Source organism: Nannobrachium achirus (genome assembly GCF_963921795.1).
Source record: "Nannobrachium achirus genome assembly, chromosome: 24".
In the NCBI taxonomy this organism is placed as follows: Eukaryota; Metazoa; Chordata; class Actinopteri; order Myctophiformes; family Myctophidae; genus Nannobrachium; species Nannobrachium achirus.
The window spans coordinates 36500381-36520748 of NC_137831.1; the positions used below are offsets into that span (position 1 = coordinate 36500381).

At 44.0% G+C, this 20368-nt stretch overlaps 1 protein-coding gene across 3 annotated transcripts in view; it reads left to right on the plus strand.

The window, feature by feature from the left end:
* Positions 1–20368, plus strand: part of LOC308280475 (lysine-specific demethylase 6A-like) — a 59369-nt gene that overhangs the window by 8340 nt on the left and 30661 nt on the right. For all 3 annotated transcript variants that reach the window (XM_080720749.1, XM_080720751.1, XM_080720750.1), the window contains exons 3-10: positions 9455–9563; positions 11585–11634; positions 12709–12767; positions 12936–13056; positions 13597–13651; positions 16330–16364; positions 18151–18244; positions 19010–19136. In XM_080720749.1, the coding sequence (XP_080576875.1) occupies positions 9455–9563; positions 11585–11634; positions 12709–12767; positions 12936–13056; positions 13597–13651; positions 16330–16364; positions 18151–18244; positions 19010–19136 (650 nt within the window). The remainder of the gene's footprint in view (positions 1–9454; positions 9564–11584; positions 11635–12708; positions 12768–12935; positions 13057–13596; positions 13652–16329; positions 16365–18150; positions 18245–19009; positions 19137–20368) is intronic.

Consider the following 20368-nt stretch of genomic DNA (forward strand, 5'->3'; position numbering starts at 1 on the left):
TTATTTGTCATGGTTCCCCGGTAATTGACACTGAACTGAATTTTGGTACCCAACCCTACCTGGATAGTGTCTGATTTATAGTCCATTTCATTGGTTCCTCATCTGTGTTTAGATTAATTATATGCACCCTGAATTTCACCCAGGAGAGACTTATTATTATAGCCCATATTTTGCCAGTGGCTTTGATGCTGCCTCACCTTAATTGTCGTCAATTGTTGTGGAGTCACAGGCAATTAATCACAACAGATGAGTTTTCCCATGTTGTGTAGTTGACCTCTTTTTATTTCTCCACCTAAACCAGGGGTCTTCAAGGATTTTAAGGTTAAGGTCCCCTTAGCTGAGAGAGATGAAGCAGGGACCCCACTACATATTGTATAAACTTGTGTTGCATATTACATGATCCTTTCATAGATGTCATAGATAGCTTCATAGACTGACTTGACAGCACTACCATTGGTGTTGCGTAAAATTCCTGTTTTGCGTTAATTTATTTTTAAATATCATCCATATGTATGTTTATATACTGTGTATTGTATACAATTGTGTTGCAGACCTTTTCATAGATTGACCTACACTTAAGCTGGTTGCACACTGCTGCATATTTTCGTTGCGAAATGCGTTTTTCAGGGCAAAGAGAGAGAGAGAGAGAGAGAGAGCAAGGAACCCAGTGGTCCGAAAATAAATACGAAACGGGCGGCAGTGTGCAAACCTGATTGACATAACGTGAGGTTGATTTCTTTATTTACGTGCTCCGAAATTCGCTCCTATATTCGTCTGAAAAAACTCAGCAGTGTGCACTGGGCCAGATAACAGATAAAAAAATCTCTTTCTCCAGATATTTTTCCATTCAAGTGGAAGGTAGATAGATACAGATTAAAAAAATATCTGTGACAGATATTTCTTTATCTGTTATATAGGTCCAGTGGGAATGGGCCTTTAGTCTGCTCTTTTTTTCCCTCTACAGTCAGTACAGTGCACCAAACCTCCTGGCCAAAACTGTTGGCTCTACAAGCTCACAACCCCTCGCGCTGCGAGGCGTTGCGAGCTTGTACATCAGCTATTTTTGACTATTTTTGGCAATTGGCGGATGTAAAAGATCACAAACATTTGTAGTAACCCCTGTAGTAAGGACCACTATGGGTCCCAGACCACCTTGTTGAAGACCCCTGCACCAAACAATTGCATGCATTCTTTCCCATATCCACCATCCACTGTTTGTTGCTCGACTATGTTGCTGATGATTTTTATTTTAGAGGTGTGATAGGATATGACTCACTCACTCCCTTTCTTTAACGACTATTAGTTGTGAGTGACTGGCCTGGCGGACACTGTGCATTGGGGTGTGTTGCAGCTCTGAGCCCGCTATGCACAGTAACTGGAGGTTCAACATTTCTGACAGAACTGGGTCATTGTATCACCACCAATGGTTGGGTGTCATTGATACAGCCTAGACTTGGAGCAAGTAGAATGGAGACACTTGTCAAGTCTCCACGTGTCATCGCAGACAGTCGTTTCTGGTGAAGACTTGTGCACTATATTCACACGCTAGCTTGTGTTAAAAAATACATAAATAGATATTTTTAATACAGAGATGTTTTACATTTAGCAAACATTTGATTGATATGACTTTGTTTGACTTACAGGAAGGTGATGATAGGACTATAAACGCTTACTCTCTTGGTCATAGGTTTTGTCATGAGCGTGTTTGGTTCTATCATGATGGGGCATACCACATTTCGGGATGGTGTTTTTTACTGGTGTTTCAGTCCGAGTGTGGGGAAAGGGTGCGTTCGGAAATGCGCACCGGACTGCGCGGGCGTTTATCGTGGGCTTGCCCAGGCCTTACGGCCTGGGCATAAATATAACGATTGCATTCACCACGGCTTCGTAACTCGCGCGGCGCTCCGCCTTCGCGCCGCTTGCAATGTCGTGGACAATAAAACGAGCGCACCCTTTCATACACTCTGACTGAATCACCAGTAAAAAACACTCTCTCACCACATTTCACCCTTTGTCAAGTCCCGCCCGTTGTCCCTCCCCTCTTCGCACCCATTGGTTGCTGTGTTTTGGTGGGACACTCGGTGGGACACTCCATCCACTACCATATTAATTCAGTTGCTTCTTATTGTTATTGTGTGTTCAATTTAGTTTCAAACTTAGTTTCAGTAAAATGGAGCTGCCCAGTGGCAGTATAGTGACCGAGCATGTTTTGAAAGGTTTTTATTTCTCCAAAAATTATGTTTTAGCAAATTCAACATAAAAAAAGGCGGATCCAGGGCGGGACAAGGCAGATAGAGCCTTTTGTTTGCCAATGGATCTGAGCTGAACCGGACGTAGGGAGCACTCCGCTGGGTTCACTTGGACTGCGCGGAGGTGCCGAAAGATTTACGATTCTGACCCTATCAGTACATAACTCGGATGGCGCTGAGTCAGCTCAACCTGACTTAGCAAGATCGACGCGACAACTTGCTCGCTTCAGCTCGCTCTGCGGTGTCTGGCGTGGCTCAATTCCGCTTGTGACAGCATGCCTTTGTCGTCTCCACCGAAAACAAGCGTACCGATGCCAGCATTTTAGGCAGTATCGGCAGGCGACGGCAGCTTTACCGATACTGAAGCATGTATATGTTCTTTGTCTTGTATATCGAAATTTGCTCAATGTGTAATTTTACAAAATCATCATTTTGTTTAAAAAATAAAGTTTTTTTCCCCCCTTTTAGCTCAAGACTCAAACAAAAAAAAATAGAGGTTTGCCCGAGAGCCTAAACTAGTGAACATAGCAGAACTACAAGCTCACAACACGCAAAGTGCTGTGAGCTTGTTGAGGCTGTACAACTACATACATACAGATGGACAGACAGAAGTGTTGGAGTGGTTGGCACTGCTCAAAAATACTCAGGCACTCCGTCTTCAGGTAAAAGAATACATAGATTTATTACAGATGCGCAAGGCAACAGCTGACCAAACATCTATCTGTTATCGGCAATTATGTTACATTAATGGTTGAGGGCGTCAGTGCCAGTGGCTCATACTATATAGTTGTCAACTCGGAATCTGGAGTTTCTCGGTTTGATCCCCGTCTCCTCCAGACACATCAAAGTGTCCTTGAGCAAGACACTGAACACATAACTACTCCCCATGAGCAGTTTGGTGCCTTGCATGGCCTCCTCCGCTGTTGTGTCGGTGGGTGAATGTGAAATGCATTGTAAATCTCTTTGGAGAAAGGTGCTATAAAGTGCAGTCCATTTACTACTAAATGTGTTTGAATCGGCCTATCCTCATGTGGCTGTGAAGTGCTGCTATGTATCTGGGCGTGTGGTGTTGGCAGAAGCAGCATGGCTCAGATCAACGTCTTCAAATTGTATCTAGGAAAGTGCGGAGTGCAGGTCCCCGCAAGTTAATGATGCCTAGTCCATGTCTGTGTCAGCTGTGTGGTCCCTAGGACCCTAAAACCTCTATCAGAGGTCAGGGTTAAGAGCCATTCACCGCAACGTTTAGGTGATAAGCTATCCACCTAAAGTGAGAAAACAAGTGGAGGCCATCATAGTCAGTCACGGTGAAGTCCTATCACTGTGACTGACTGGTCTAGATCGACCAATCAGTGAACGGGGTGATGGGCCGATCCGTCTGAAAGTAAAAACAGAGATGTGTCGGGGTTCGCGGCGGATAGCTCTTCACCGCGAGTAATGACGTAATGTTGTAGTTTCATGACTTGAAAAGACTACACCGCGGTGGATAGCTTATCACCGCGGTGCCTACTATGATAGGGGCTTAAGAAGCGCCATAATTGGTGGTACCTCCTATGGGTGTCATTGACCTATGGCTCTGCATTGTGTAGAGGGCCTTCAATGTGTGATTCAAAAGTGTTAATGAATCTGTGGCATTTTTCGCGAAATGGAACCCTCGCTAGGGCTGTTGCAATTATTATGACTTATTATGATTTCTGGAGACGATTAATTCTCATACAAATAATCGTGATTGACGAATATATTGTCTTTTCTCCCCCCTTCATTATATGCCACTATCATAGTGTGAGCTTTGATAATACACATACTGTACAAAAGAGCAATTTAATTGCTTTTTGAACATCAAGAAAGACTAACATGCTAGGGAGGGACTAGTGGAAAAGAGATCAACCCAGTAAAACTCATTTTATGTTTGGTTGCGGTCTGGTATTGCGCTCTGAAAATAGCAGATCTACAAGCTCGCAACGTGTCGCTTTGACGGGCTAGACCAGCTGCTGTTGGACTGGCCGCTGCCGTTTTATTTCCAAGTTCGGCATATTGTGGTGGGTCTGTAGATTTGTTGTAATAGCACTTCTGACTGGCACCTTTTTATGGCAAAGTTTACAGATCGCTTCCTCCATGTTATTGGTCTCTCCTTTATCGTTAAGCTTAAAACCGAAATGTGCCTGCGGTGGTACGTGGCTTTGGAAACAAACTTTCATCCTCCATGACACAAACTAGTTATCCTAGCCTATGCTAGCGCATCCAAATAAGACGACCTGACGACGACACAAGGAAGACATTAACAACAGTGTGGCTGCTGACAGCTGCTGCTGTGTGCCTTGCAACACAATGACTTCAGAGTGAATAAAACATAAAACTTTGTGGATATACTTTACTCTATAATTTTTATCCCACAATTTTGTAACCCATTTTTTCACCCAGTGCCAATTGCCTATGTAATCCTGGGCTCTGCTCTCCCTCTGCCAACCTGGGGAGGCAACGGACTGACCTCATGCTTCCTTCTATGCATGAGGAGTCCAAGTTGCTTCTTTTCACCTGATAGTGGAGATTTTCCCTGGTTTGGACGTAGCGCGTGGAAGGAACACGTTATTCCAACCAGTTCCTTTCCCCTCCATCAGGCGCCCCGGCTGGCCAGGGGGAGGCATTATTGAGACCAGGATTACGTGCATGTTTTTGTGAGGGTATCAACCCTAGGAGACACGGGGAGAACATGCAAACTCCACACAGAAAGGCCCTATCGCCAACCCCACCTAGGGTGTGGGCGCTGATGACGCGGAGGAGGAACACGCCGCCAGTGCCCACAGCGTCCCCCGGCGGGAATCGAACCCAGGACCTTCTAGCTGTGAGGCGAAGCGCTAACCACTGCGCCACCGTGCCCCCATTTGTGGATATACTTTAATATAATTACATTTCTGTTGATTTCAACCAAGGGTCGAGTTTACTTTATTTGTGATTCCCCCATATCCATATAAAAATACACATGATAGATGATGCAACAGAATTAAATGACGTTTCACTGAAGATTCTTTTTTAAATTAAAATGGATATCGCAAATATTCAAAATAATTCCGGTTATAAAAAATAATCACGAAGAGACGATTGTTATAATCGCGACTGCCCTAACCCTCGCCGAGGGATGCCAATTTCGTAGACGGAATGGAATCTGAAGCAAAAACATAACCCCTGCCCCGAGGCATTCCGGCCTGGCGGAGATAATGTATAAATTGACAGAACATCTCATCAGGAATGTTGAGTCCGTTTTAGTCTTTGCATCCCGTTTAGGAGTATAGAAAAGATTTGTTGTAGTTTTCAGGTGTTCTAAAAGACAAACAAAAATTACCTTTTTTATTCATATGATCCAATGTCCAATGCCAAAAACACAATTAAACCGTTTAATCGCAATTAATTTGTGTGACAATTAAATCTTCCACTTAAATTTGCAATCGTGACAGCCCCAGCTTAAGTCACATTCTTCCCTCCAGTAAAAACACAGCCACATGACCTACATGTGTGTCCTCAGACGCTTGGTCTGTCACCGCCCAACACACTCAGCTCAGCTGTTGAAAGAGAAAGTCCCACTTTGTCTGGGGTGGTCAACATGTGTTGCCACATGTGCTGCCGTGTGTCGTCTACTCTAGATGTGGGCTTTCAGTGTCTCATTAAGTGTGTGGACTAGAAGCTGTGGACCACGAAGCGCCACAGCTCAGCTTGGCATTTGGGGAATAGCTGAGTTAGTTGGTGTGAATATCCAGTGCCCTGGGGAAGCCTGTCCTTGGTAGAATTCTTAACCCATTAAAGGAGTGGTTCACCCCAAAAATGACTTATTTATTTGTTTTTAGATTTGTTTTGGGGCTTTTATGCTTTATTGATAGGACGGTATACTGACAGGATATGGAGAGAGAGATGGGGAGCGACACGCAGCAAAGGTCGTCGGGATCTGGACTCGAACCCGCGACACACTGTCAGGCATCAGATGTAATAATTGTGACTTACATGTGTGCTGGCTGGGGAGTTGGGCTGGGGAGTTGGGACAGACCCGGTGAGAGGCAGAAATGGTGAGGAAAAACGCTTTGCTGTACTGTCGGCTGCTGCAGGGTAAAGCAGAGGTCAATTGAACCCGGTCAGACAGATACAGAATAGCAATTCATGTTGACATTGTCCCCTCCTCTTCTAACACAGTAATGACGTAATGCTACAGCTACAGGGCTAATCACTGCATTTGGGGACTTATTGACATTCTTTGAAGTCACCGTGTAAGAGTTTTGAACTCCTGTCAAAACAGAAACTGAACTGACAGAAAGTTTGTCACAACATGGAAAGCTCTGACATCACTGTGATGTCAGGGGAACCACACACACACACACACACACACACACACACACACACAGTTAGCAGTGGTGGCTGAGTGGTTAGTGTCCACACCTAGGACTCCGGAGGCCCCAGAGGGCCCCAGAGGTCGCAGGTACGATTCCCCACTCCAGCTACCACTGCTCCCCTTCCCCCTTGCGCTCCTTGTGGGCATCACTGGGTTGAGTTCAGCTGCGTTAAAAAAAAGCAGCTGGGTTGGGCTGCGATATCTGAATTTCCCTCGTGGGAGGAGTAGGTAATTATTATTATTATTATTACAACAGAATCCTTTTTATGCCCATGTAAGGAGATCCCTGATGTCATCAATATTAAGCCCATTACCTATCATACCCTCAGTAGCTGCTGGGCCGCCATGGACCTCTCCCCGGGCTGCAAAATTCCAGCAGGCCGCCACTTTTACACCTCTGGTCTAATCGGTCTAAGCAACCGGAGCGACCACGGAGCTGTTGTTCACTGTTGTTCAGCAGTGAGCACTTCTCCTCCTCTCTCCCCAACACTAACGTGGGTGTGGGTGTGTCTGTGTGCACGCGCATGTGGTGACAGAAAATAACCGTGCTTGTAAATCATCTATTTTCTGTGCATGGCCCGTACGACGGACAAAGTATACATTCACTACTAACTACGCAATCAGAGGCTGATACGCCCCTGGTATTATCTTGCGGGCAGCATTAAGCGAAGGTGGGGGCCGCATGTGGCCCCCGGGCCGCCATTTGCCCATGTATGACCCACTGTAACACCAGTAAGACTCCCTAATCGGGACTCTTCGGGAGATAAGCGACCGTCAGGTCTCATACACACACTTTAGAAGGCAATGCCTTCTAATCAGGAGGGAATTTGGGAAATGGGACAGATCCATGTTGATGACATGACTTTAGAGATACTGTGTACTGCTTCGTGTGATTTTAGGGCAAAATCTGTAGGAGCAGTGTCCAAAAATGTGTTTTGCAGGAATTGGCCTCATGGTGCTAGAAGAGTACCATGTGAGAAATGGATGGAGGTTGTGGTTTGGCAGCCAAGGAGAGTGTGTGCAAAGTTTGGCATGGATAGGGGCAACGGTGGCGGGGATATGAGTAGGGCAAAAGTGTGATGTGACGTGTGACGGACAGACTGACTGACAGACAGACTGACAGCCGGTGGAGGTTTTGATAGTACGGCGACTTGACAGTCGCAATAATGATATTTTTCGGGGCGTGTCAACATGACTTAGGAGAAACAACCAAAAGGCAACTACAACTACTTTAACCATAGCATCCCTATAATTCTCAAACAGGGTGATTGTCTGGCTTTTACTTTGTTGGACATTTTTATAGGCAATGATCGAGTCAAGGAAATCACACATGTAGGAATGGGTTTAACACACATGTAGTGAACACTAGCGTCTGTTCTGGTCATCTGGTGTCAACATTGAGTGAAAATAGAAGATGATAAAGCAACACACATTATGAGCCATTTCCGTCTGTTTCTGTCAAATGGATGTGGTGTAAAGGGGAAAAAAGGAAGCTGACCAGATATAGGTCACTGGGGGACCCTGGTCAAGTATATAGGGTTTAAGTGTTTAAACCGTGATGGCAGCAACTTATTATATTGTTTTAGTAGATGAAAATGAAGAGGATCTGCAAGCAATGCTGATTGAGTTAAAAGTGGAGAGTTCAGTCAAGCATAAGACTCGAAATGGATCATGTATTTTCGATGATGAGGAATTCAAACAAGTGGTTTTCCATTTTATTTTGGTGAACAAAGTCTGCATGCTTTAAATACAGTTGGTTATAAAGAACGTTTTGTGTATGACACCACTGGCTGAATACGCACACAGAGTTCTAGGTGTCATACAGTAGCAGGGATATGCTGTTTACTCCAAATGATATCATATGCGATGGAAAGCGAGCTTTGTAGCTTTGTTGAATGGAATGCCTAGTTTTGAACAGTGGTCTTCAAAAAAGAATTCTGGCCAAGGACCCCTTAGCTGAGAGAGAGATGAAGCAGGGACCCTCACTACATCTTTGATATTAATACGTTGTGTGTATTTTCAGACATGTAAATTCTTAAACGCACAACGCTTTTCCCCCCCTCTACGCTGCATCTCTTTGCCGAAAATGGCTGATCTACAAACATAACACTTCGCACTAACAAGTGTTGTGAGCTTGTAGATCAGCCATGTTTGTAGAAATGTGCGTGTAAACTGAGCAATGAGTTCTTGTTTTTGTGTTGTTAGTAATACATAAATAAAATCCACAATAAGTACATGAAATAATAGGACAGATTGGTAGAGTTTTGAGTTTTGTAGTTACCTTGCCATGCTGTTTTCTATTATAAAAGGAAAAACTGTTGATGTGTTAATAATATACTATTTAGTCACAAGCTCTTCTTAATATTTTCAGTTGGTTTAGCATTTATAAGACTCAAAGACTTACACAGTGACACATTTTGAGTTTGTAGACCTGCCATTTGATGAGCTTGTATGTAGATCATCTTTACGAACCGGCACATTGAGCACTTTTTGGCAATGTTTCTTTTTGCTACTTGCTGATGCAGTTGTACATTTAAGGAAACAAATGAAAACCAGAAAAGTTTAAATGAAGAGATAACATTTTCTGCCTGACAGCTTTGATATGCGGTCTGCCTCTGTCAGAGTGTTGCTAGGCTGACATCAGCCTGGCTCCCACTTGAAATGTTCTCTTGATCGCTCGTTCTTCTTTCAGTATGTGCGTGTCGCTCCTCCTCCTCTGTCCTCCCTCTCCCTCACTCTCTATCTTGCTTTCGCACATGCACATCGAAACATCCCCTGTCAGAAAGTAGTAGTTTATGGTTTGTGTGTGTGTGTGTGTGTGTATGGTCCGCAGGCTGTTCGCTGCTATGATTCCCTCATCCTGAAAGCCGAGGGTAAAGTGGAGCCCGAGGTATTCTGCCATCTAGGACACTTCAACCTTCTCCTGGAGGATTATCCTAAAGGTGAGTGGAAGACTATTCTCTCTCTTCATCTCTCTCTGTCCCCAATTTGTTCTCCGCTGTCTCTCTCGCTCTCTCTGTCCCCTTTTCTTTCTCTTCTCTCTGTCCCTCTCCCTTGCTTGCTTTCTCAATCTCACTATCGCTTTCTCTCGCTTGCACTCTTCTTGAATCCTCTCCTCCTCCGCACTCTCATTTGCATGCTTTATTTTTCGGTCGCTGCTTTTTTGGCTCACGTTCTGCTATTCTTTCTCCCTCTCTTGTGTGTGTGCCTTTTATTCCTCCCTCATTCTCTTTCTCAATAAATTGTACTTCCTCTCTTTCGCTCTATGAATAATTAAATGTCCTCTCCTCACGCAACCTCTTTATTCACTCTAATGTTTTCTCTCATTCATACCTTTTGGTTTCACACAGTTCACGCACACGCGCACATGCGCACGCATGCACGCGCCCATGCACACTGTTCTGTAGACCTACATTGCCCCGCACCTAGAAAGGCTGGGTGTGTAGTTTTCTTTGAAGTCAGAAAGTGTAGCCTTGTTTTCCAGGTTCTACTGTAGTTGTATTTAACCTTCACAAACACTCTGACATGTTGTATAATAGGGCTGCAACTATCCATTATCTTCTTAGCGATTAGATCGCTTAGCTTTTGAATGAATGGTACAATCGATAAGCACTTGTTTAAATCTTTTTTGTATTTTTTATAGTTGGCTGTGTCCCTAAATGTGATCAACAGTGATGTTACTGCTTTTATTAGTCGAGAAAACTGCTGCTGTTTCCCTGTGAACACTAGTTATAGGGACTAATAAATGATGCATTAAATACAAATTATTATTCAAATTGATTAAGCAAGAATTTAAAAAAATGGCAACCCTACAAGTTTATGGTACGTTGTGAGCTTCTAGATCCGTCTTATGAAGGCATTATACATTAACCATAACCCGAAACATTATTTCATTTGTTATAGAAAATTTGTTATATTGTTTTTTTTTTTCACAACTAGTCTGGAGTCTAAATTAGTAAACTTGTAATAACAATATAATGTTAACCCAGTATTGTGAAAGTTGAGTAGGGATGGGTACCGAAATTTGGTACCGAGCAGGAATCAATAAGGAATTGACAGTTCCTGGGTACCCAACAATAATATTTAATTTCGGTACCGCCTATCGGTTCCTAGATGTGCTAGTAAAAAAAAGAAAAAAAGAAAAAAACGTGATATCCGGTCAAATAAAGGTTTCATGATTACCGGTGATTACCGGTTCGTATTTGACTATCTCTCTGTCAGGACCTGTACCCGGTTCCTGAGGCTAAACTAACACACATACACACACACACACACACACACACACACACACACACACACACACACACACACACACACACACCCCCACAACACAGCGTGTTGCATTGCCAGTCAACAACACTGACTGGCAGCAATGCTAGCAACATTAGCAGCCCAGCTGCCAGTAGCTGAGCCCTGCCCAGCCACAGAGAGACGTGAGATGGAGATGAAACATTTAAGACAGCGTAGCATTCATCTCTGACAGATTGTACGGCAACAGTGTTTGTGTTGCGGTCTCCGATCCCTGTCTCTCTCTGGGTTTATGTTGCGAGCACAGCTCGCTCGCTCGCTGATCTGTGTTCTTTTGTCAATGTTTTGTCTATGTTGCGCTAGCACTAATAAGACTTCCAGATGGTGGTCGATCTCTTCAGAATAAGAGTATGCCTGAAACTGCAAATTAAAATAAAGCATTAAATTAAATTAAATTAAAACAAATTATGTTTTTCTGTAAAATATAAACCATTTTGGAACCGAAATAGGGAACCGCTAGGAATCGGAACCGATAAGCAGAACCGGAACCAGACTCATAAAAATCCAAACTATACCCATCCCTAATGTTGAGTGAACTCTTGACACAACAACTATTGTTAGTTTTTGTGGCTGGTTGAGGGTGTGTTGTAATCATTGATTGACATGAGGCCAGTTGAAAACATCTAACACTATGTCTCCTCTCCTGTCATTACAGCATTATCAGCATACCAGAGGTACTACAGTTTACAGTCTGACTACTGGAAGGTGAGACATGCACACGCACGCACACAGACAGACAGACAGACACACACACACACACACACACACACACACACACACACACACACACACACACACAGAGACAGACACAACCACACGCACACACAAGCCTCCTCTCTCACGTTCATACACACATACTCTCAATATCACTCATTTCCTTTCTCACACACACACGCACAGGCATGTCACAATTATTACATCATCGCCTAATCTTAACTATTTGCGAAAATTATATATTCCATGTTGAAAAATGTTAGATATTTTAGATAAAAATGATTAAATGTATCATTAATTTCTTTTTACATTTAAGTCATTTGCATATCTGCCCTGTGCAATTTGTGATTATGAAAAAGAAGTTCAATGTCAAAAACACAAATCGTTAATCGCAATTATTTATGTGACAATTAATTGTCGACTTAAATGTGTTATCGTGACATGCACACACACACACACACACACACACACACACACACACACACACACTCACCTACCTCCTCGCTCCCGCACACACACACTCACAGAGGAAGGGTGTATGATCCAGATTGGGTTGTAGGAGTATGGTTTCCACTTTAGTATTGGAGTCATTCTCAGCTTTCGTACAGTCATATCGACACACCAGATATGAGTTCTAATATAAGGCTGGTGTTTACACACAGCTGTGCAAAGCCAACAAAGCTTTTTAAACATCTAGAGGTTGTTGTTTTTGTTTTACAATGAATGGAAACTAGCATCACTGTCGGGAAGAAACCTTGTACTGTACATGTATTATTGTACTTTGTTTCCCCAGAATTCTTTCACAGTACTTTATTTAAAAAAAGGTTTGAAAAAGTGCTAATTCAAAGTGTATTGTCATGGGGACTGTCCATAAGTCCGAAATCTCATTAGTCCTACGTCTCATTAGTCCGAATTTAGTTAGGGTTAGGTTTACGCATAGTTTTACTGAGGTTTGGGTTAGGTTTAGGCATAGTTTTACTGAGTTTAGGTTTAGGCATTGTCATTAGGTGTAATGCATTTAGATGTGTATTGTGTAACCATGTGTCGTGTTGTTCTGTTATGCAGAATGCTGCCTTTCTCTATGGTCTAGGGATGGTGTACTTCCACTATAATGCCTTTCAATGGTGAGTCACTGAAACCTAATTCCCCCCTAAACTTTGAAGACAAACACTCCAGTAAAGTGTAAAAGAAAAAAAAAGTGTACTTGATTACAGTAATTGAGTAAATATACTTAGTTAACACCTACAACACTGGCCTCATCTACCCCTCCTCTCTCTCCCCTCCTCCTCCAGGGCGATCAAAGCGTTTCAGGAGGTGCTGTACATTGACCCAGGGTTCTCCCGGGCCAAGGAGATCCACCTGCGCCTGGGCCTTATGTTCAAGGTCAACACCGACTATGAGTCAAGTCTAAAGGTACGCGCTGTTTTTATATATTTTTATATGTGTGTGTGTGTGTATTTAGTACACTGTCAAGAACAGCTCTGCAAGTCTCTTTTGTCCTTAAACCCATTTAAACAGAGAAATAACTTTTATTATATTATTTGACAATTTGAAAGTCTGAACTTTCCGACAAAAAGTTTGGTGGTCGGAGACCGTATAGAGTATGGACTAGGGTTGGTTCCGATTCCTATATCATGAACAGCAGTACAAGCCGAGTGAAATGGCCATTGTAGGTAACGAGACCTCACCACGGTCAGTTGCAATGCACATAGCTAAGCTAAATGAACGCTCATGAAAAAATCCAGGAGCCATTATCGGAACCGGTCATAAAAATATGATGGAACCGGCTCCGGTTCTTAAGATTTCGGAACCGGGTACCCGAAAGAACCAGTTCCGGTTCCCAACCCTAGTATGGACAGGCCTTCAGGCTGTTGATTTAGTTGTGTTGCTGTCTCTTCCGTATCACCATACCTGCTGATTTGACTCTGTTGTGTTGTTTTCCCCTCTCCACAGCATTTTCAGCTGGCTTTGATTGACTCCAACCCCTGCACTTTGTCCAAAGCTGAAAGTAAGCGGCTTCACTTCTCTCACCCCTCAAACTTGATTTGTTATTTGCATGACACTCATACAGAATAGGGAAATCGTTTATGAAAACAAATAGAAGGTTTGTGTCAGTGATGACATACCATTTATCATTGCATGAACAAGGTTTATAGAAAGGGGGACATGTTTGCTATGAAAATGGATTGATACAGTCGCATGCACATCTTTGACTAATTAAAACCGGGAGAGCATCTGTGTCATTTTTAGCATTGGCTATTTAAAATTAGCAGATCTACAAGCTCACAGCATGTCACTTCATGTCGCGCTGCGAGCTTGTACATCTGTTTTTTTTTAAGGCATACTTTCAGACCTTAGCTGTAGGGATAGGGATCGAGAATCAATTCTATCACGATTGGATTTTGAGAATTGGAATCAATAAGGTTTTGGCTTATAGCGGGAACTGGTGTGACTTCATGTCTGGGGAAACGAGAGTCATGTAATTGAAATCAAACCACTGGGACAAGCATGTAGTTCTAATACCGCTTTTTGACTTGACCTGTTGAATTGCCTCTCAAACACCGGTAAAAATATGGAACATCGAATGGCTTACATGAGCATGTTCCTTCAATGCTGCGCCTCAGTTGAAGCCAACATATGCTCTACATTTGATGATAGGTTCTTGGTTTACCTGTGATCCTAGATTACTATTTCTATGCATTTGATTGATAGCCCCTTTTGGGACCCTGTTTACCTTTTGTATTTGGGAAGGCGGTATCCCCAGGGTCCCTTGAAAGTCGGCCCACACTCCCTGGTACACACTGGTACCACTGTCTGGTCTCTGGCAAATATAACGTCTCTAAACAGGTCCTAGGCCCCACAAAGTTCTCCCGTCTACACCCAACTATCTTCAGTGAAAATATCTGATCTACAAGCTTGTAGATCAGTTATGGCTTAGAGTTTGGGAAACTGGTTAACTGACATAAAAGACATATGTAACCACTTTCACTTGTTATAATCTTTTTAGATAGATGGTGATCTGCCTTTTCACTCCTTTTGCATGACACTGTTGTATAATGATGAAGTAGCGCATTGAGTTGCAAAAAAAGCAAAAAAAACTAATCAAACACATCAAACGTTGAAATATGGAGTTAATATGTTTGTGCCTGAGAGCGACTATAAATAAACTCATCCACGCAGTATGTGTGTCATAAGCACACAAGGTTGTGACAAAGCATTGTCATTGACGTAGTAGGCTTTGTTACAGTGCAGCTGATTGCGACCGTCAGGTCGCAGTTACTACGAAAAGCTCCATCGGCTGTCCGTAACGCAACGTAACAGTCACACTTTTGCCCTACTCATATCTCCGCCACCGTTGCCCCTATCCATGCCAAACTTTGCACACCCACTCCTTGCCTGCCAAACCACAACCTCGACCCCTCATTTCTCACACGGCCCTCTTCTAGCGCCACCATGAGGCAGAGTTTTGCAAAACACATTTTTGGACACTGCTCCTACAGATTTTGCCCTGACATCACGCAAAGTAGTACACAGTATCTCTAGTCTAAAGTCATGTCATCAACATGGATCTGTCCCATTTCCCATATTCCCTCCTGATTGGCTACCATTGCCTTCTAAAGTTTGTGTATGCGACCTGGCGGTCGCTTATCTCCCGATTTGGGAGTCTTACTGGTCTACAAGCTCACAAAGTGTCACATGTAAGCTTGTAGATCTGCCATGTCTTCTGTTTTTGGAAAATGTGTGAAACATTTTCACCATGGAAACGGTCATGACGATATGCAAAAGATAATAGCGGTCATTTCAAAATGATTGCTGTTAGGCCATTATGTAATGACTGACTGGCCCGCCTCTCAGTGTGACAAAGCATTGTCATTGATGTAGCAGGTGTGCGGCGGTTGTTGCAGCGTTGGCCATCAGTCCGTGTGGAACTGAACGCTCATATTATTTGATATGCTGCTGTCATCTCATCTCACCAGCCTCAGCACCTGTTACCACGGAGACGGCAATATCCAGCGTCTCTCTCTCTCTCTCTCACACTGCATTCAAGCTCCTGTTAGCTGTGTGTGTGCGCACACACACACACACACACACACACACACACACACACACACACACACACACACACACACACACAGAGCGAGAGCCCTCTCTCTCTCTCGCGCTCTCTCTTTCTTCCTCTCTCCTCTCCCATCTGGTGAGAGTCAGTCAGGCAGCTCAGATCACAGACACTGCAGCGTTGGAGGCAGACAAAGGAAGCTTGTGTCCTACCTGCTCCCTTAACGCCGACACACTCACACACACAACGCACTCCTATTCCTACCCTCTGATGATGACACGCTTCTCTTTGAAGGACCGACAACTCTCCGCAAGAGGCCAACCCGATGCCTGATCTTCTCAACAAATTGCCGGGCGGAAACCTTCCATCTCCAAAACTAGCAGTTTTGAGGAAAATCTTTTTTTGGAAATTGCGAACGCAGCCGATCTAAGCTCACAACGTGTCGCGTCACAAGCTTGTAGACCTGCTATTTTAGCTACTGTAGTGTGCCGCTATAAAATATAAAAAAATATGAATTGTGGAGATGCAAGGTTTTTGCCTGGTGGCAACAAAAGGTTTACTTGATAGTATTTTTTTCTTTTTTTCCTCCATCTAATGTTGCCTCTTTTTCTGTGTGCTTCATTCCACAGTCCAGTTCCACATCGCTCATTTGTATGAGATTCAGGTAAGAAGCTGCTTCTTGTCTGTTGCTTTGGTTTTATATTTCTTTTTTGTTTTCTTTTCTCCCAAGGACTGTGTGGTCGTTTTCTATATGGACGTGGTTTAGCTGCTCGTGTAGGTTAGCGCAGTCGTTCTCAAAGTGGGGTCTGGAGGCCGCCCCGGGGGTCCTTGACTCCTTGGGGGAGGGATGGGGCGGGGGGTTCCAGGGCATCACAATCATTTTAAAACACATAATCTATTTATTATGTTGGCTATTCAAAAAGTGCAGATGTGCAAGCTCATAGCATGTCACTTTGTGAGAAACTGCAAGCTTGTACATCTTTTATTTTTGAATTTTTGTTCAGAAAGATCTGCAGCCAAATGCATATTTTTTCGGGGGGTCCTTGACATGGGAAAAAGTTTGAGAAGCACTGGATTTAGCGTAGTACTCATTGGTGTGGGCGCTGAGAACAGTCTGTCTTGTATAAAGATGTTTTGAACCAGGTGCTGCTGACAGATAGATATGAGAGGGGGGAGGGGGGGCTTCCTCTTGTTCATTGGGGTTGCCACGGAAACAAGAAAGGCTCTTCTCCCCTTTTTCTCTCAATCTCTCTCTATCACTCACTGTCTTTTTGACCCTTTTCTCTCTCTCTCACTATCTCTCTCTCGCTCTCTCGCTCTCTCTCTCTCTCTCTCTCCCTCTCTCTCTCTCTCTCTCTCTCTCCCTCCCTCCCTGCGTGTCTCTATCCTAGTATATCAGAGGGATGGTACTATAGCTGGTTTTGATCATCTCTCATAGCCTCTAGGGGGAGTGTCGGTGCCTCAGGACTAATGTGTTTTTGTGCTGTGTCAGACTCAGAACCCAGAGCTGCAGTGGAGAACACACACACACACACACTCACACTCACACTCACACACCCCACTTAGCTGCCTTCATGCGGAAACATCCTTTTTTTTTTTTTTTTTCAATTTTTCAAGCGTTTTTGTTTTTTAGCATTTTACTTATTGGACAACAGAGCCCAAAAATAGGGATTTTCAACAGGAGTGTCTTAGCTGGCGTTCCAATGAAATGGTGATTTATACTTGGCAAGCTCACATCACGCTTATGAGCTTGTAGTAGATCTGCTCAGCTGACGCTTTGTTAGACGCCGGTGCACACCAATGGGAAACCGGGAACGACTGGAGAACATACCGTATGCCACAAAGATCACTATTCCCGTCTGAACCGGCACATCTCAGGCACTTAGGAACGCACCTCTACCCACTGGGACGTTAAAACCACCCCGACTGGCTGTATGAACAGCAGCCATATTGGAAACACAGCCTTCCTTACTTCATTCACCTGTTCCTGTTACCAAAGATTCTACAAAAGGCTCTTTTCCAATTTCCATTTAGTGTAGCATATTTGTTGGGAGAGTTCCATTTGTACACTCAAGAGTTGCACGCTCGTAGGGAGCCATTTGCAACCCCTCAGGGAACTACGAGGGTCCTTGGACCACACTTTATATCATGTTTCCAGTGACCCAACATGCACAATATCAGCACCCTGGCACTAGTCTGGCGTTCATACTAATTCCTCACTGCGTGTTGGGGATGGGGATGAGTCGGGCTGGGCCCTGGCCCCTGTTTGACCAGAATGGAACACAACCTTAATTAGCATTACTTTGTAAGACCTGTGAAGGAAGCAACCAAACTTCTTTCCAATATGGCCGCTGTACATAAGAACTGTTCTATCCAACTAACACCAAATCTCAGCGTTCTGTCACCATGGGAATGATTTCACTCTTCCTCCCTCCCTCCTCCTCTCTCAGAAGAGATATCGAGCTGCCAAGGAGGCATATGAGAGCCTCCTGCAGACCCAAGATCTCCCCGCACAGGTGAAGGCCACTACCTTACAGCAGCTAGGTAAGAACACACACACACACACTCACACACACACACACACACACACACACACACACACACACACACACACACACACACTAACCGGTAGTGCTGTATGTGTGAGCATATGTTTGACTCGGTAGTAACTGACACAGGCAACAGACTTTAGGTTTCCAGCTCCCTTGAGTTAAAGTCTGTGTAATGTCTGAATCTATCTAAACGTCTCTCTGTGTGTGAATGGACGAGGTGATACTCCGGTGAACATTGCTGTTTGCATTCTGTCAGTAGCAGCTCATTGTTGCATGAACCGGCTGACCCGGGACTGAAATTAATGACAGACAGGTCTAACGAGTGGTGCTTTATGTGGTTTATAAGTATAATGCAAAGGCGCCGCTAGGCACACGCACAGCACGCACTGTGCGTAGAGCACCACCGAAGAGAGGGAGAAAAAAAAGGCCAAGCTGATCATCATCATAATAACTAATATGTATTTGCTCCACCTAAATAATCGCGGCATGCATGCATGATGCCTGAAATGCGTGCCGGTGCCCTGCTCACTGTGCTCAGAGCTGAAGCGGCCCCTACCCCTCTCCCCAGCGACCCAGTCTGGCAGTGAGTGAGCAACGTGCATGGTTGCGGTTAGAGCGTGCAGAAGCAATCTGCAGTCTGCGTTTAACCGAGTTAGAATTGTTGAAAGACACCCGACCCGATCCGAAAAACCCAAATGACTAGTGGTGGCCCGGAGTATAAATGACTGTTTCACATGTTGTTGAACGCTGTGCGCAGGCTGGATGCACCACACGGTGGAACAGCTGGGGGACCGAGCCAACAAGGACAGCTATGCCATCCAATGTCTGCAGAAATCCCTGGAGGCCGACCCCAACTCTGGACAATCTTGGTACTTCCTTGGCAGGTGGGTTACGGACCTTGTCAACACAGTTTTGGTGGAAACCGTGCATGTTTGAAAACCGTTACTTTGCAGAAAATGTGTTCCAGTGGACCCAATGTAATTGATGTTGTTATTATTATTATTATTATTATTATTATTACCCTTATTATTATTGTGACCGTAGGTTGCAGTACTATCAGAACCATCACATCTTAATCGTATCTGTACGTTGGTACGTATGGGTAACGCTTGCCTTTTTTGTTGATTGACTCTCATGCTCTGACATCACTGTGATGTCAGGGAAACCAAATCACTTTTATTGCCATATATGGAGATCCTTGGGATGCCAGGGGAACCACATCCCTGTTATGCCCATATATAGAGATCCCTGATGTCCACGTCACTGTGACATCACTGTGACTCTGTCCCTTTTATGCCCATTGCCATATATGGAGCTGCCAGCGGATCAAATCCCTTTTATGCCAATATATGGAGATCCCTGGGATGCCACCATCGGGCAGATTTTTTTCAAACCCATTTTTGGACACTGCTCTTACAGATTTTGGCCTAAAATCACTCAAAGCAGTACACAGTATCTATAAAGTCATTTCATCAACATGGATCTGTCCCATGTCCCATATTCCCTCCTGATTGGCTATGAAAGTGTGTTTATGCGACGTGGCGGGCGCTTATCTCCCTATTAGGGAGTCTTACTGGTTATTGAAAGTACTAAGCGTGTGATGGCCTGTGTATGTACGTAGTAGAGATGTTACCGATCAATCGGCAATGGATCGGATCGGGCCGATCAAAGCGTGATCGGCGATAATCGGTGGTTTAGATCAAAAGGTAAATTCACCGATCCGATCGGTGCATCCGATCAACCAGCCGTTCAGTATGCCCACTTGAGGCCATTTTGGGGTATTGATTTCCACAGTGCTGAAGGAATAATTAGTTACTGCTATGATAATAAATACATAGTAATGCTGGTAAATAACTATAAGGCAAATATATAAATGAATTCTTGAGTGAATGAATGAATTAAAGTTAAAACATTAACATTTAGAAAATATAAATAATAACTTGATTGGATCGGTGATTGATCGGTATCGGGTGATCAAACTTTTGTGATCGGTGCTTGCTGATCGGTTCCAAAAAACCTGATCGGACCATCCCTAGTACGTAGGTGGTGCACTTCTAGCCAATGGTTCCACGATGTACCTGTATCTGTGAGCTGTCCTCACTCTTTTCTGCTGCTG